This window comes from Ipomoea triloba, chromosome 1 (assembly GCF_003576645.1).
Source record: "Ipomoea triloba cultivar NCNSP0323 chromosome 1, ASM357664v1".
Classification (NCBI taxonomy): domain Eukaryota; kingdom Viridiplantae; phylum Streptophyta; class Magnoliopsida; order Solanales; family Convolvulaceae; genus Ipomoea; species Ipomoea triloba.
The window spans coordinates 26817568-26834934 of NC_044916.1; the positions used below are offsets into that span (position 1 = coordinate 26817568).

General features: G+C 35.4%; 2 protein-coding genes and 1 long non-coding RNA gene across 3 annotated transcripts; 2 read left to right on the forward strand and 1 right to left on the reverse strand.

The window, feature by feature from the left end:
- The first annotated feature begins 3544 nt into the window (after positions 1-3544).
- Positions 3545-10364, forward strand: LOC116011432 (pentatricopeptide repeat-containing protein At4g31850, chloroplastic-like). The gene is made up of 4 exons (XM_031250996.1): positions 3545-5845; positions 5935-5991; positions 6109-6179; positions 7631-10364. The coding sequence occupies exons 1-4, from the start codon at positions 3623-3625 to the stop codon at positions 10131-10133; spliced, it is 4854 nt and encodes a 1617-aa protein (XP_031106856.1). The 5' UTR covers positions 3545-3622; the 3' UTR covers positions 10134-10364.
- An 88-nt stretch (positions 10365-10452) lies between these two features.
- Positions 10453-11399, reverse strand: LOC116028059 (probable glutathione S-transferase). Its single transcript, XM_031269856.1, has 2 exons — positions 11011-11399; positions 10453-10926 (listed from the first exon to the last, which is right to left on the reverse strand). Exons 1-2 carry the CDS (start codon positions 11329-11331, stop codon positions 10585-10587), a joined length of 663 nt encoding a protein of 220 aa, XP_031125716.1. The 5' UTR covers positions 11332-11399; the 3' UTR covers positions 10453-10584.
- Positions 11400-14921: 3522 nt separating this feature from the next.
- On the forward strand, positions 14922-16985 carry LOC116001906. The gene is made up of 4 exons (XR_004094326.1): positions 14922-15184; positions 15574-15661; positions 15862-16128; positions 16608-16985. It is a non-coding gene; the product is annotated as an uncharacterized LOC116001906 (long non-coding RNA).
- Positions 16986-17367: the final 382 nt, after the last annotated feature.

Consider the following 17367-nt stretch of genomic DNA (forward strand, 5'->3'; position numbering starts at 1 on the left):
AGGGAAAGTATAGCCTTAGGAATAAAGTGCAAGTGGCAAGTCTCCTAGGGAAAAGAGAAAAGTTGGGATTTAAGGTGAAAGTGGAAACAAACAGCTACCTAAGCTATTAAGGGTTCGTTTGAAAAGCAGGAAAATTACTTCTAAAAAATGAGTCATTTTCCAAAAAGCATTTTCCTTTCCGATGTTTGGTTGCATTCTGGAAAACTATCTTAGGCCCTGTTTGGTAAATAATCAGCCTATCAGCCAATTTTGGCTTATTTGACCACTATTAGTTGTTTGGTTAATAAGCTTTTGTAACTCCAAAATGCTAAAATTCAAAAGGCTACTCAAAGCAGCCTTTTCAATTAACTTTTTGAGAAAAGAAATTATACCAAACAGCTATCAGCTAATTTATCAAATAACTTTCTACAATCAGCTAATATTATCAACAAATCATACCTTCTAACCCAATCAGCCAACAACCATTTATCAAACAGGGCCTTAGTGTGTTTGGTTTATTTTTTAAAAAATGATCATAATTATTTTTAATTTTAAATATTTAAAATATAGAATGATGGTGGTCGTGGTGGTGGGGGAGTGGGGGTAGTGGTGGTGGAGGGAAAGTCATTTTCCATAAAATCCCTTCTATTTTTCATTGACCACCCCCTATTTTCGGTTGACTTCCATTTTCTCCCTCTAACTAAACACGGAAAATCAGGAAAATAATTTCCAGAAATCATTTTTCGAGTTTCCAAATGCACCGTTTTTTTTTAATGTTAAAACAAGTTGCAACATGTCTATATCCAACACCCAAAATCTAGAGCTAAACTGCTAAGTTGAAATTTATTTCCTCTTCAACAGATAAATTCAAAAATCAAGTATAAATAGAGTTGAAGATATTTCAAGAAAAACAAAGAAAATGTCAAGCTGGAACTTGAAAAATCTTAAACAAACAAAGTTGGAGAACCAAACAACCTTTGGTTGCTACAAAGGACAAAATTCTACTTGGTGAAGTAGAAAGAGCTTGAGTAGCAAGTGTGGTGAAACTTGTGAGAAGGTTAACAGTCTTGTGGCTACCTTCACAATCAAAGTTGGTTAACTATTATACTTGTTTGGAAAAAAACTCTACATAGTGAATTTCCTCCTAATAGAGAAGGAGAAGAGTAAAATATAGAGAAATTACACCATTCTTGAACCCACTATAAAATATCTCTATATCACTACTCTATTTAGCATACCATTTACTTTTCATAGCTTTTCAAACAATCTTGACTTCATCTAAATTATAAAAACTTTTCTGTTAGCAAGATTTAGAAACCATAGAATGAGATAAAGACTTCTGCAAAGCATTTATACACAACTTGATTTCAAGGCTAATTAGTTAAGATTTCAACATAACGTGTACTAGACGGCTGAGAAAGTATTCAATTAACTTCTCAAGTCTCACTCAAACTTGTTAAAAATATGAAGAAATTACTTACCAAGATTTATAGAAGCAAAAATTTTGCTACCGGTTCTTCTCTATGATGGTTGGTGACAACAAGGACAGATCTCGATCCAAACCATTGCTATGAAGATCTTGGCGATGACTCATCTTTTGAAAAAAGAAAAATCTCCGTGATGGCTCATCATGTTGAGGATAGATCTTGGCGATGTCCCTTCATAGCGAGGATAGATCTCAGCGATAGCTCTTCTCAGTGAAGGTAGATTTCGACTACACTCCCTTTATTCATCGCATTGCTTATCCATGTCCAATGAGGACAGTGATTCATCGCTGTTAACAGTTTGCAATTTGTCTGAGAAAGACATTCAGAGAAAATCAGAGAGAGCATGAGACTATGAGAGGATAGCGTTTGATAAGAGATAGAAAGAGAGAGAGCAAATTATTTTCCAGATCTGTGTGAGAGGAAACTGGAAAGGCTTATCAGTGGAGTTTTGTCTTAGTTTTTAAGTGTTTTTTTTTTTAAGTGCGATTAGGAAAAAGAAAAAAAAAATCTGACAACAAACAAAAAATAAATAAAAATAAAAAGGTTGGTTTTAGTCCGAGTGGCCACCAGCTGGCGGCCACTCTGACGTGTCTCAGCAGCGCGTGGATAACACGCGCTCGCTGGGGCGCAATGTTGCGCTTAACGTGCAATTGGGCAATCTTTTTTTTTTTTTTGTTTTGCTCACTTTCTGACATGAACTCACATGTTGCAGGAGAATTAACTACTCTCATTTTGGCCTCCACACCAATTCATTGAAGCAAGATGAAGTTTATTCACTGACATGAACCCCATATTATTTACTGATGTAGATGCCCTTAGATAGAGAAAATATTCAGTGCGTCCATAGTGCATTCGAATATGTCAAGTGTTTTGTTTTTTTTTTTAAAAAATAAATCTAGAGAACAGCATTAGTTGGGTGTTTTAGTGTGTTTTTACATAGATGACAAGAAAATAGAAAATGAGAGAGGGAGAAAATGAAAAATACAGAGTAACATTTTACGGGTTTAGTTGGCACGTGTGCCATGGTAGGTGCGACGTAGTGCATTTCACGTGCAATTTGTATATGTCTTTCTCCCATTTTTTCAATTAACAGGTCCCACAAAAAATCATAATTTGCAGGAAAAAATATCTCTTTCGTTTGAAAAACTCTTTCAAAATGTACAAATGGAGCCCTCTTAGGGCGTGTTTGGAAACTCATAAAATAATTTATTAAAATCATTTCTCGAGTTTCCAGTGTTTGGATGTGTCTGAAAAATCATGTCAACGGAAATCATTTTTCGTTGACTTGAGAAAATATTGCCGTTTTGGAGGAAAATGACTTCCGCCAAAATTTGACAGAAGTCATTTTCCATAGACCTTCCATCAATAACAACCAGACACAAAATAGGTCTGGTTTTCTTTTTCTTTTTCTTTTTTTTTTTAAAATTTTTAATAAATAATATTATTTTATTTTAAATATATTATTATAAATATTTTTATATTCTAAATAAAACAATTAAAATGTTTAATTATACAATTCTACTCATTTTCCAGAAAATGAACCAAACACACTAAGACAATTTTCCAGAATGCAACCAAATTACCAAATACAAAAAAAAAATGAAACTATTTTTTTAAAAATGATTCATTTTTCAAAATTATTTTTCGATTTTCAAAACAGCCTTAGAGCATCCTTATCAATGGGATTATTTCACGGTTTTTAAGGAGTTTTTGTAAGTGTGATTAGGAAAAAGAAAAAGGGAAGAGTTGAAAAGAAAAAAAAAACTTGATATTAAAATAAATAAATAAATGGGTCAGGCGCGCCTGACGTGCCCGCTCGCACACATCAACCCATGTTAAAAAAAAAAAAAAAAAAAAAAAACCTTGCACATTTACCAATTGTTATATCGTGGACCATGATCTAAAACGACGTCGTTTCGATGTTAGTGGACGCGGACGCGAATGACTACAGGAAATTCATTATTTATAATACACATAATCATTATATAGAATACACGTAACGTTTGCCTAGAATAAACATAAGCTTCAAAATTTCCCAATTAGTAATTCAAGCCACGCGACCCGATTTGAAGAAATTAGGGATCCACTCGCAGGAATTCATGATTATCGTATGTATTTTTCGCTGTCGCATGGCCGCTTACAATTAATCGTTGAAAATGAAGGCAAAGGGGAAGACTTTGTCTTTCGTTCTTTCATTCTTCAGTAACATTAGTTCGAGTAGAAGCTATACTACGACACCGGGCAGAGTATCAGGGACAACAGGTACTTCTGCTTCTTCTCCTTCACTACGTTCATTTCAATCTCTCCCGGAAACTGTTCCTTCTTGTTCTGCAAATCAAAATTACTTGCGTTATTCGGATTTACCCCAATTCAAAAACAACTTCGATGATGTAACTGATGTAGATGGTGCCCTTAATTTATTCCGTCAAATGGCCAGTGCTAGGCCTTTGCCTTCAATTATTGAGTTCAGTAAACTGCTTAATAGAATTATGAAAATGAGGCATTATTCGGTTGTTGTTTCCCTCTATCAAGAAATGCGGCATACAGGCATCCCCCTCTCCGCTTGGACCCTTAGCATTCTGATGAATGCCTACACTAGCTTAAATCGAGTGGATTGTGGATTTTGTGTACTTGGTATATATTTCAAATGTGGAATTGAGTTTGATGTGGTTGTGTTCACCACTCTGATCAAGGGCCTCTGTCTAGAAAATAAGGTTGTGGATGCTGTAGAGCTATTCAGGAAGTGTGCAAGGGAAAAATTTTGCGAAATTAATGAAGTTACATGTGGTACACTTATAAATGGGCTTTGCAAGATGGGTCATACACAAGAAGCTCTTGATTTACTAGTAGTAATGCACAAGGAGGGACCTAAGCCAAGTACTATAGCCTATAGCACCGCTATTGATGTCTCTCCGGATGTTAATATGTTTAATATATTGGTGGATGCCTTCTCAAAGGAGGGGAAGTTGAAAGATGCAGAAGCTGTTATTCAAATCATGTTAAAAAATAACATTTATCCTAATGTGGTCACATTCACCATGCTTATTAAGGGTTTCTGTCTACATAATAGGGCTGTGGAGGCTGTAGAGCTATTCCGAAAGTTAGTGAGGGAGAATATGTGCAAATTTGATGAAGTTACATATGGTACACTTATAGATGGCCTTTGCAAGACAGGTCATACACAAATCGCTCTTGATTTACTCAGAGCAATGCAAAAGGAAGGACCTAAGCCTCATACTATTGCTTATAGCACCATAATTGATGCACTATGCAAAGATAGAATGGTTGATGAGGCTCTAGACCTTCTATCTGAGATGATTGGGAGAGGGATTCCCCCAAATGTGTTCACTTATGCTTCCTTGACTCAAGGGCTCTGCAATTTTTGCCGATGGAAAGAAGTTACCAAGTTAATGAATGAGATGGTGCTTCATAATGTATATCCAGATGTCCATATCTTTACTATATTGGTGGATGCCTTTTCAAAGGAGGGGAAGTTGAAAGATGCTGAAGCTATTATCCAAATCATGATCCAAAGAAACACTTATCCTATTGTGGTCACATACAACTCTCTCATTGCGGGGTACTGTTCTCAAAGACAGATGGATGAAGCAAAGAAAGCTGTTGGTCGGATGGTAGATACAGGCCTTCGACCTGATGTTAGAACCTATAACACTTTAATTAATGGTTACTGTAAAATTAAAGAATTAGATGAGGCAATGCATCTGTTTCGTGAAATTCGCCAAAATGGGTTGTGTCCTAATGTTGTTACATATACCACAATCTTGCAGGGACTATTTCTGGTCGGTAGATGTGCTACTGCACTAAAATTTTTGCAGGAGATGCAGGTTGCTGGGCATAAACTAAACTATTACACTTCCTGTGTCTTACTTAAAGGTTTATGTGATAATGGACTTGTTGAAAGGGCAATGTCAGTCTATTCCAAGATAGACAGAAATGGAAGTGGTTCTCAAGTTTTTGGTCGCATCATGATTGATGCATTTTGCAAGACTGGACTGCTTAATATTGCTCGTGGTATATTTGTTAACCTCTCTAAAGGGCCACGCCCAGATGTGTCTACATATACTGTAATGATAAATGGACTTTGTCGAGAAGGATTAACAGATGACGCCTTATACTTGTTAAGGAAAATGAAGGAGAATGATATATTACCAGAGACTGCCACTTATAATGTTATTTTAAGTAAATTTGTTAGAAATAAAATGTGTAATGAAGCAAATATGGTTTTGGATGAAATGGTAGGTATGGGTATTTCTCCGAATGGTTATACATTGTCTTTAGTAAATGATTTACTAGCACTTCAAACTGGCAATAATACAGTCCTAAGGATGATGCAGAAATTTGCAGCAAATGATGTACGGTAACTACAGGTTTGGTGGCATTTTTGGTTATTTGAATAGCAGCTGGAGTTGGAGACTTGAAGTGATGCGCTGCTATTCATGGTGATCAGCTGGAGTGTCGGAGAAACCCTATATCTGTTATGAGGATTATATTCATGGCGATTCTGGTATAGTGGAAGGGCTTCTAGCTAAGCCCTATATCTGTTATTAGCCAGTGCAGGCATGCATTGTACTCCTTTAAAGCTTATTATTGTGAGTTCCCATTACCATGTTCTGATGCACAGCTATTTCCTAATCAATATAATGCAAAAAGCTTTCCTCGTGTGCAAAACATATACAAAGCTTCAGATGGGGGGTATGCAATGGAGTTAGAGATACTCTCTTTTTGTAGGCACCTTTTGCCCCATCCAATCAGTTTCCTAATGTTGTATGTATATATATACTTGGCAGTTATCAATGAAATGCTTTGAGCAGTTTCTGCATCTTCTTTGTTTTTCTTCCCTTATTTGCGGGGATTTTTTCGTGGTTCACGAGAAGAATTGGCATGGTTGAACCAATTAATCTCTACAATTCCTAGTTTTTAGTTGGAAAGTGGTCATCAAAGGAAGTCAATCTAGGAAACCAAAAAAGCTAGTTTTTAAGTTAATTAATTAAGTTAATATTTAATATTTTAGTATTAATTAACTGTTAAAGTATTAAATAGTTTATAATTATTAGTTTTAAAAATTAAAAATTTTAAATAATTTTTTAAAAAATAAAAAATAAACTGGCACCTAAGCGTGTAATTTTTTTAACCATGATTTTCATAAAAAAAAAAGAAATGCAGTTTAAAATTTTGTAATGACAAAGTAAATAAAAAAAAAAGGGAAAATGACACTTTTTCTCCCTATGTTATATGCTTATGGCACTTTTTCCCCCTGTGTTATTAAAGTGGTTGTTTTCCCCCCTCAGTTATTTTAAAAGTGGTAGTTTTCTCCCTTGTAATGTTAAATTGACATTTTTGCCCTTAAAAATAACTATTTCATTAATTTTTATTCTCCAATCAATTGTTACTAATATATATGGAAGATCACGGTTCGATACGAACCTAATCGAATACTGTAGCAATTGAACTTAAATAGTATAGACGGTTACGGTTACGATTCAGAACCGAAAAAATAAAATAAAATAATTGTTAAATTTAGACTATTTTTAAATAAGAAATAAAACTATAAAAATAAATAAATAAATACATAAATTTTGATTGGCGGTTCAAAATCGAAATTGGAACCGAACCGTACCGATTTATCAAAATAAGTGTTTGATCATTTTCACTATATATGACTGTGGCTAAGTTCCGGTTCACGGTTCAACAATTATTTAATTTTAAATTTTTCGGTTCTGAATTGTAACCAGAACCGTCTATACTATTTCGGTATGATTGTTATAGTGTTTGGTTAGGTTCGAACCGAATCGTGATCATCCATACATATAAATAATAATTTGTTGGAGAAGAAAAATAAATGAAATAATTATTTTTAAGGGTAACAATGTCAATTTAACATTTCAAGGGGAAAAATTGCCACTTTAATAACACAGGGGGGAAAAATACTATATGCACATAACATAGGGGGAAAAAGTGTCATTTTCCTAAAAAAAAAATTAAGAGTAGAGAGAATATGGTGGAAAATCCCATTCAAGCCAAACGACCCGATTTGAAGAAATTAGGGCTGGACTTCTAGGAATGAATGATTATCGTATTTCGGTATATTGGTATGTGTTCTCCGAATCTCCTCTTTCTTAATGTCGGACTGCACGGTAACATTTATTGTTGAAAATGAAATCCAAGAGAAAGACTTTGTCTTCAGCTCTTTCATTTTTCAATGACATCAATTTGGGAAGAAGGAGCAGAGTAGCACCGACAACAGGTATTTCTACTTCTTCAGTGTCCTCACTGCGTTCATTTCAATCTCTCCCGGAAACTGTTCCTTCTTTTTCTTCAAATCAAAACTACTTGCTTTCTTCGAATTTTCCCAAATTCAGAAACAACTATGATGATGCAATTGATGCAGACAATGCCCTTAATTTATTCCGTCAAATGGCCGCTGCCTGTCCCTTGCCTTCCATTATTGAGTTCAATAAACTGCTTAGTAGAATTCTTAAAATGAGGCATTATTCGCTTGTTGTTTCCCTCTATCAAGAAATGCGCAATACGGGTATCCCCATCAGCGCGTATACCCTTAGCATTCTGATAGATGCCTGCTGCCGCTCCAATCGAGTGGATTGCGGGTTTTGTGTACTTGGTATTCATTTCAAGTGTGGAATTGAGTTTAATGTGGTTGCGTTCACCACTCTGATCAAAGGCCTCTGTCTAGAAAATAAGATTGTGGATGCTGTAGAGCTATTCAGGAAGTTAGGGAGGGAAAAGGTGTGCGAAATTAATGAAGTTACGTGTGGTACACTTATAAATGGGCTTTGCAAGACTGGTCATACGCAAACTGCTCTTGAATTACTCGGAGTAATGCAGAAGGAGGGACCTAAGCCTAACACTGTAGTCTATAACACCATAATTAATGCTCTATGCAAAGATAGAATGGTTGATGAGGCACTAGACCTTCTCTCTGAGATGATAGGAAGAGGAATTCCCCCGAATACCATCACTTATGCTCCCTTGATTAATGGTTTGTGTCTAGATAATAGGATTTTGGAGGCTGTAGAACTATTTAGAAAGTTGGTGAGGGAGAATGTGTGCAAAATTAATCAAGTTACATGTGGCATTCTTATAACTGGGCTTTGCGAGATGGGTCATTCACAAACTGCTCTTGATTTACTTGGCGTAATGCAAAAGGAGGGACTTGAGCCTAATACTAGAGTCTATAACATTGTAATTGATGCTTTATGCAAAGATAGAATGGTTAAAGAGGCACTAGACCTTCTCTCTGTGATGATAGGAAGAGGGATTCCCCTGAATACCGTCACTTATGCACCCTTGATTAATGGTTTGTGTCTAGATAATAGGGTTGGGGAGGCTGTAGAGCTATTCAGAAAGTTGGTGAGGGAGAATGTGTGCAAAATTAATCAAGTTACATGTGGCATTCTTATAACTGGGCTTTGCAAGACGGGTTGTACACAAACTGCTCTTGATTTACTTGGAGTAATGCAAAAGGAGGGACTTGAGCCTAATACTACAGTCTATAACATTATAATTGATGCTTTATGCAAAGATAGAATGATTGATGACGCATTAGACCTTCTCACTCAGATGATAGGGAGAGGTATTCTCCCGGATAAATTCACTTATGCTTCCTTGATTCAAGGGCTTTGCAACTTTTCCCGATGGAAAGAGGTTACCAAATTAATGAATGAGATGGTGCTTCGTAATTTACATCCAGATGCCCATATCTTCACTATATTGGTGGATGCCTTTTCAAAGGAGGGTAAGCTGAATGATGCAGAAGCTATTATTCAAATCATGATCCAAAGAAACACTTATCCTGATGTGGTCACATACAGCACCCTTATTGAGGGGTACTGTTTGCAAGGACAGATGGATGAAGCAAGGAAAGCTTTTAGTCGGATGGTAGACAGAGGCCTCCAGCCTAATGTTCGGAGCTATAACATTTTAATTTATGGATACTGTAGAATTAAAGAAATGGATGAGGCAATGGATCTGTTTCGTGAACTTCCCCAAAATGGGTTGTGTCCTGGTGTTGTTACATATACCATAATCTTGCAGGGACTGTTTCTGGTTGGTAGATGTTCTACTGCACTAAAACTTTTTCAGGAGATGCAGGTTGCTGGACATAAACCAAATTTTCATACTTCCTGCGTCTTACTTAAAGGTTTATGTGAGAATGGACATGTTGAAAAAGCAATGTCAATCTATTCTAAGTTAGACAAATATGGAAATGGTTCTCATGTTTTTGGTAACATCATGATTGATGCATTCTGCAAGACTGGGCTGCTTAATATTGCACGTGGTATATTTATCAACCTCTCTAAAGTGTCATGCACAAATGTAAATACGTATACAATAATGATAAATGGGTTTTTTCGAGAAGGATTAACAGATGAAGCCTTAGACTTGCTACGGAAGATGAAGGAGAATGATATATTACCAGATACTGTCACTTATAATGTTATTTTGCAAGAATTTGTTAGAAAGAAAATGTGTAATGAAGCAAATATGGTTTTGGATGAAATGGTAGGTATGGGTATTTCTCCGGATGGTTACACATTGTCTTTAGTAAATGATTTACTAGCACACCAAACTGCTGATAGTACAGTCCCAAGGATGATTCAGAAATTTGCAGCAAATGGTGTACAGTAACTACAGTTTCGGTGGCATTTTTGGTTCTTGGAATAGCAGCTGGAGTTGAAGCGATGAGCTGCAGGATGCTTCTCATTATGGTGAAACTCCTATTAGCAGCTGGACTGTTGTTGTCTATAAAATGGGAGGTGTTGTTAGTTGGAGAAGCCTTGAAGCTTATATTCATCGTGATTCTGGTATAGTGGAAGGGCTTCGAGCTAAGCCCTATATCTGTTGTTTTTGTGTGTGTGTGTGTGCATGTTTTTTTTTTTTTTTTTTTNGTGTGTGCATGTTTTTTTTTTTTTTTTTGTTTTGTTTTGATATGAACTAAGACATGAGGTGATAATAAACACAATAAAGTTCATCATTATTGTTTTAGGTACAACTCATGAATTACACCAGACAAGTCCAAAAGACTATAATAGAAGTTGTACATTATTGGAGACTAATGGATTTTGAAAGGATGATTTTTCTAGTGAACCCCAAGCCTTTTCCTCAACTGCAAAACAAACTCATAGAGCTTCAAAGGTTCTGCAATGGAGTTGGAGATGCTCTCATTTTGTAGGCACCTTTTGCCCCATCCAATCAGCTTTGGACATTTGGACTCGAAGGTGAATTTGCATTCCATCTCGCAAGCCAAAAACCAAGTGTAGTATGAAATGACAGCCAAATCTAAGAACCCAAAGCTTTCCCCACCAAAATAGGGCTCTTCCCCCAACACCCCTTCCAACACCTTAAGGTTATCTATCAACTCCTCATATATGGCTTCTTCATCTTTCCATTTCCTAATCCAACCTCTCACACACTGAAAGATCTGCACTTATCCACAAAGTATATATAGTCTCAAAAACCACTTTTTTGATGATATTTAAAAACAGTGTTTAAAGAACATATATACCTTTTTGTCAACAAAATCAGCCCAAAACCTAGCTTGAGCTCTCTTGTAAGGGTCAGTAGGCAACAATGGATGCTGCTCCTTCCAAACCTCATCAATGTACTCTACCACGATGAGCGATTCGCAGATTGGTTTTCCATTGTGAATCAGCACAGGGATTTTCTTGTGAACCGGGTTCATCTCCAGCAAGAGTGGACTTTTGTTCTGCAAGTCTTCCTCTCTGGATTCATGGCGAATCCCTTTCAGAGCAAGTGCCACTCTTGGCCTCATCCCAAACATGCTCACATATTCATCCAATAGAACAACCTCATCATCACTGCCCATTGTTTTTTGTTTTGAACAATATTCTTCAACTTTTGATTGAGGAAAGAGGAGATGTTTTAGCGAGATTTAAATACAAAATTGTTGGGATTGTTGGTGTAAGTGATGATGAAAGACCCCAACTTAAAATTGCATTTCTCTTCAATATTTTATAAGAAATGGGTCAAACATCAATAACTTTATTATTAGACTGGTTGGTGATCTTTGATCGTAAAAATTTTGCAGCTTTTGGTGGATTACCAATATCTTTTTATTATTTTTGTATTTGTAATCTGAATTTTTGAAAATTTAAATTAGCAATAATTTATTAATTGTAATATGTATAAGACTATCCACACACCAGCAATAGTTGCAAATTTTCCATCTAACTATAACCTTAAGATACGAGAATACACATGTTGGCCGGTATCAATTTGTTAATATGTATTAGCTAGTAAGACAATACACGTATAAGGTATAAGGTAATATGTGTAAATTTCCCATCGAACTCGTGACCTTATCATCATCATCATATTGCAATTTTAATATTAATTTTAAAATTGAAAGAGTATTTTAGAGATATAGATTGGAATTGACATATAGTCTAAATATTAGGATATAGATAGAAAGATAGTCTAAATACTATTCATAGCAAATATTTCAATAGATAGGAATAATACATGCATAATCCTTAAAACTTTTTTTTAAAGGAAAAACATGACTTATATTATTGGAAGAACTGTTGGATATAAAGAGGAATAATGGGAGACAGCCAAATTGAAGAACCACGCAAATTATGCTGTTGACCCAGGTCAAGGTGGACCTGGGTTCAAAACTATGTCGTTTTGTCCTTTAAAAAAAATAAAATAAAAATTAGTAAACATATTGCTGAATATAGAGTTGTCCAAAAATGTGTAAATGTAGAGGTTTCAAAGTGTGAATATAGAGTATAGAAATCGTGAATGTAGACTTATGATTCTGTGCATGTAGAGTTGCACAGAAATGTGTGAATGTGGAGGTTTCAAATTGTGAATATGGAGTATAGAAATCGTGAATGTAGAGTTATGCATGTGTGAATCTGTAATAGAGTTAAGAAGTTCTAGCAACTTGTAGCCCTGTAATGTGTGAATGTGGAGTACTCAAGTTGTGAATGTGGAATATAGGACCTGTGAATATAGAGTTTTGAATGTGTGAATGCATAACAGTGGTAATATAGTTACTAAACATATAATCCTGTAAAGTGTAAATGTGAAGTTTACAAATTGTGAATGTAGAGTATAGTGTATGTGAATGTAGAGTTTGTGTTCCACATTTCAGGACAATATGTTTAGTAAAAAAAAAAAAAAAAACGTCATTTTTGGACTCAGGTCCATCTTGCAAGGTGGACCGATCTTGCAAGGTGGACCTGGGTCCACGAGATAACTACTGGAAGAACCAACCTCAGAATTCAACGCCCTAGCTAGCGTATGGGTAATGGGCCTACAAGAATATGCTGTGAAAATTTTCTAAAAATTTGTAATACAGTCAAAAAACAATCATATATTGCAAGAATATATATACATTTGAAAATTTTTTTTCGAAAAACTATTTCAAAATAAAAAAAAAAACTAAACAAATTTATATATTTCGAATAATATATTTTTTATAATGTATTTATATTTAGAAAAGAATAATATACTATATTTATACATACTGAATGCATACGAAAAACACTATGTTAACTAATATACTATATTTATAAATAATCGGTGGTCTAGGCGGTCAACCTCCTAGACACCAATTAGGTCACCTAGTCGGCCGCTTAGCTATTGTTCTATTTTTTTAACTTGTGTTATTTCATTCAAAATGAAACCGTTTTAAGCGAAATAATCTTAAATTGTTCAAACTCTATATTTTTTAGGTTAATATTTAATATTTTAGTATTAATTATTAAAATATTAAATAATTTATAATTATTAATCTTTAAAAATTAAACAAATTTATACAATTTTTTAAAAATAAAAAAAATACACGGACGCTTAGATACCGATTAATCGTCGCCTAGGCGCCCCGGACGTCCGAGGAATGCCTAACAATTTTTCAATAATAATACTGACCGCTGCAACCGTTTCAACCGTTACACATTCTAATCATAATTTGACATTAAAACATTATTTATAACACGTACTATTCTTATTTTATTAAATTATAATGCTCCGTAGTCCGTATAATCTAGTCATCTAAAGAACTTTTTTAGGCTTTAGTCATGGCTTACATCACTGCACTAGAAGCCATCAAGCCAACCCCGACAAGAAGATTTGAAGCAATTACTCATGATTCCATCAGTCAAGTTTGGTCATCAGTAATCCTTAAACTTTGAAATATATTTGTGTATTTTACGTAATAAAGTATATATAAATTGTGAATCGTTGCGAAAGCAGCATTATACCTGGTATAATTGTTGAATATAAATCTAATTCAACTTTTTATTGTGGAAAAGAAAAAATATAATAATCTTGCATCCATTTTTATATTCAGTAATAACATCACACCAAATGAGGAAATGTGTAAAATAAGTGCAAGTAAATACTAGGTTAACTATTCTTTTTTCTTTGTAAGATAACAAATCAAATTTATTAACTTACTATTGAGAGCCAACAAGCTTTGTAAAAAAAAATAAAAAATTACTTCAAATTAATTGGAGGGACATCAAACATGCGAAGCCCAAAATGCAGAAACCAATGATTACACGCCGTTCAGTTTACAAAGTTATTCAGTTTCTATGAAAATGATTGTTTGAATAAAATTATTTTAATTAAGAAGATCATGAATAATTTCAACCGACAATTGACTTATGTCTTTATGTTCATCCTCATCTTGTATCTTCTAAAATAAATCTTATCTTAAAATAATATAAAGTAAAGAGTCACTTATAATTTGCCCAAGACTTTTTCCGACGGAATTTCTTGTACCTTGTGCTTTTGCGAATGTGCTTTGCAAACAGAATGCCATATTTGCCCTTGCAGATAATCGGCCGTCCAAATTCAGACTGCTTAAATACAACTCTGACACTATTTGCATGGGCCTTCTTTGAATATTATATCCGCATGGTATGTATACATAATTTAGGATTCAATATTATATTATTAACATGCATACCCACTCCTCCACTAAGCAAACCAACTCCACTAATTTTTGTATGTGTATGTGTTGTCATGGGGAATAAAACAAAGAAATAGCGGCCGACACATGCATATCAAACACCAGTAAAACTCACTAAAACATGTGCATAAACTGTATATGCACATTACACAGTATATGCACATTACACAGTGCACTTTAACATCCTGAAAAGTAGTGTATATATATATATATATATATAAATGAGATAATTATGTGCAAGGACACAAGGTGCACCTCCCAAACACCACTTGCCCTGAAAAGTTGATGTACACACTACACAAGGCAAACTTTAAAAAATAAAAAACTTAAACACCCTAAAAAGTTGTGTACCCTACTTTTTCTTTTTGAAAAAAGTGTAGTGCTCAGTTTTCTTTATTTGAAGGATGTGTAAGCATGCTTTAGAATTTTTTAGGCAATATAAACATTGCTCCTTGCCTTCTCTGCAGTTGCGATGATGTCTGAACCAAACCCATCAAATACACCGTCCTTAGTTCCTTACAACATCGCCCTCGGCTCAGCTGCTCTTCCGTCGCGGCGTTGATCGCCAGTCGCAGGTACCTCTGTGCCTCGTTGAGTCGCTTCTCGCTCACCGCCCGCCTCCGCAGTCCTCGACTCCTCGGATCGCCCTCGTCCGCCGGTCGCCGCCCTCCGCAGTCCGCGCCTCGCAAACAGATGAGGACTGAGGTGAAGCCCAGATGATACAGACATCTTAGAGGTTGTTTAATTCAAGCTAAACGAAAAAACAGACAGATGAGGACTTTTAGTCTATATGTTTTTGAGTTTTGAAACATAATTAATTATCTGTGTTGTATTTTGCTTCATTTTACTAATGTAGTGATTTTATTCTTCATTTTAATCCGAAATCCGACAATATCCGACCGAATCCGAAATATATAATATCCGACGGTTGTGTAGTTTAAAATTTACAGATTGGATTTAGATAAAGGAAACCGAGATCCGAACGGATTGGAGGATGACAAATCCGATCCGTCCGAATCCGTCCGATGCACAAGGCTACTTCAAATTAGATGCTTTTAGAATTTGTCTGGTTTTCTTACTCAATTTAAAAATTGTTGTTTTTTCTCTGTTCTTCATCACACTCAGGTTCGTCACATACACACTTCAATTCGTACGTGATATCTCTACAGGCTCGTGGGTTTGAGTAACGACAGCCGACGTATAGTTACGCAAGGTACGTCTGGTGGCCTGAGCAGCGACTGGGACGGGAAGCTGCGCTGGAGTTAAAATGAACTTTTTAATAGATTGGTGGCGACCGGCGACTCGGCCATGCGCGGGTGTTAGGGCCACGGGCATATTCTAAGCTTGGTCTTATTGCAATTCTTAGATTAGATGTACTAAGTTCCGATTTTTTTTTTAAATTTGTGCTACTAGGAAAGAATACGTTATCGGCAAAATCTTCAGAACTTTGGTGGCAATGATTCCGGTGAGCTTGCGTGTAGTAAAACTGAGAAGCAGAGTGAATATTTTTACAGATGTTCGTGTCCACCAGCTTGGGGATCAAGTCATCAGGGCAAAGGTCTATCTTTTGCTCTGTGGAACAAGAAGTAACCCTCACTTCATAAGAGAACTCGGCCTTCGAATTAAGCAAGTTGAGAAAACACTCCGAGAAGCTACAAAGGATTCTGATCTTCTAAGAACGTAAGTTCTCTCTTAGATAATATATTTTTGTTTTTCTTCAAAATTTACTTGTATTTTAGATTATATTACCATCCAATCATATTTATTCACGGAGAGTTGTGTCGGGTGATAAAAAATAATGCAGATCACCCTGCTGGGATAAAAATATGTTGAAATTGAATAGGAAATTAAATATGTTTTGTGATTGAGAAATAGCGAGAAAAGTTAGTGGAAAAAAGAGATAGCAAAAGTGGAGGAATAGTAAGCATGGAGCATTTGTCCAAAAAAGAAGGAAGAATAGGGAATTAAATATGTTTTGTAATTGAGAAGGATCCAAAAGTTAGTGGAGGAAAAAAAAATTACAGCCTGACGCATTCATGGGGATTCTTATTTTTTTTCCCTCTCTCACTATTCATTACTGAAAAAGATGTACTAATAATCAGATATTGGACATTCAGACCTTCTGACTTCTCTCTTTTGATTTTGAAATGAAACCATAGCAAAAACGACGGGAGATAACTCGCAGGTAAACTCAAAAACGTCTGGCCGTTTGCCGTTGTCTCCACCTCCTTCCAGCTTGGTTTTCTGACTGCGTCCCCCGATCAGCGCATCTCTACAGTTTCGTGGGTTTTAGTGTTGATGTACTTCCACGCGATGATAATATATTATCATTGTATATTTGTATTATTAATGTGCTGATAACATTATCTTTCCTCATCTATTTTGTTTCTTTTACCTAAAATTATTGCTTTTATTATTCTTAGTGGTCACCTAGCAATCATCTTTCCATTCACACTATGTACCTATATATATTTGTGTTCCTTGTGCTGTTGTAGACGAAGAGAGAGAGACATGAAAATATATGTTTGTTTCTTTCATTCTTTCGGACAGAAATTGATGCGTGAAAATATATGAGGTGAAGAATAGATTTGTTGTTTAAGGCGAATTTTATTGTACTTGTGTTTATGTTGTTGTACATTTCAATAATAACTACCTAATTTGTCCTTGCCGATTATCGGACGTACACTTTCCGACTGCTTAAGGACAAGTATTCAACTACTCCGGTGGGCTTGATTTGTATCTTAACATAATATAAAGAGCCACTTTATTTTTGCCCAAGACTTTTTCAGGCGAATTTTATTGCACTTTGTGCTTATGTTGTTGTACATTGCAATAATAGCTACCTAATTTGCCCTTGCCGATTATCGGACGTTCACTTTCCGACTGCTTAAGGACAAATATTCAATTACTCTCGTGGGC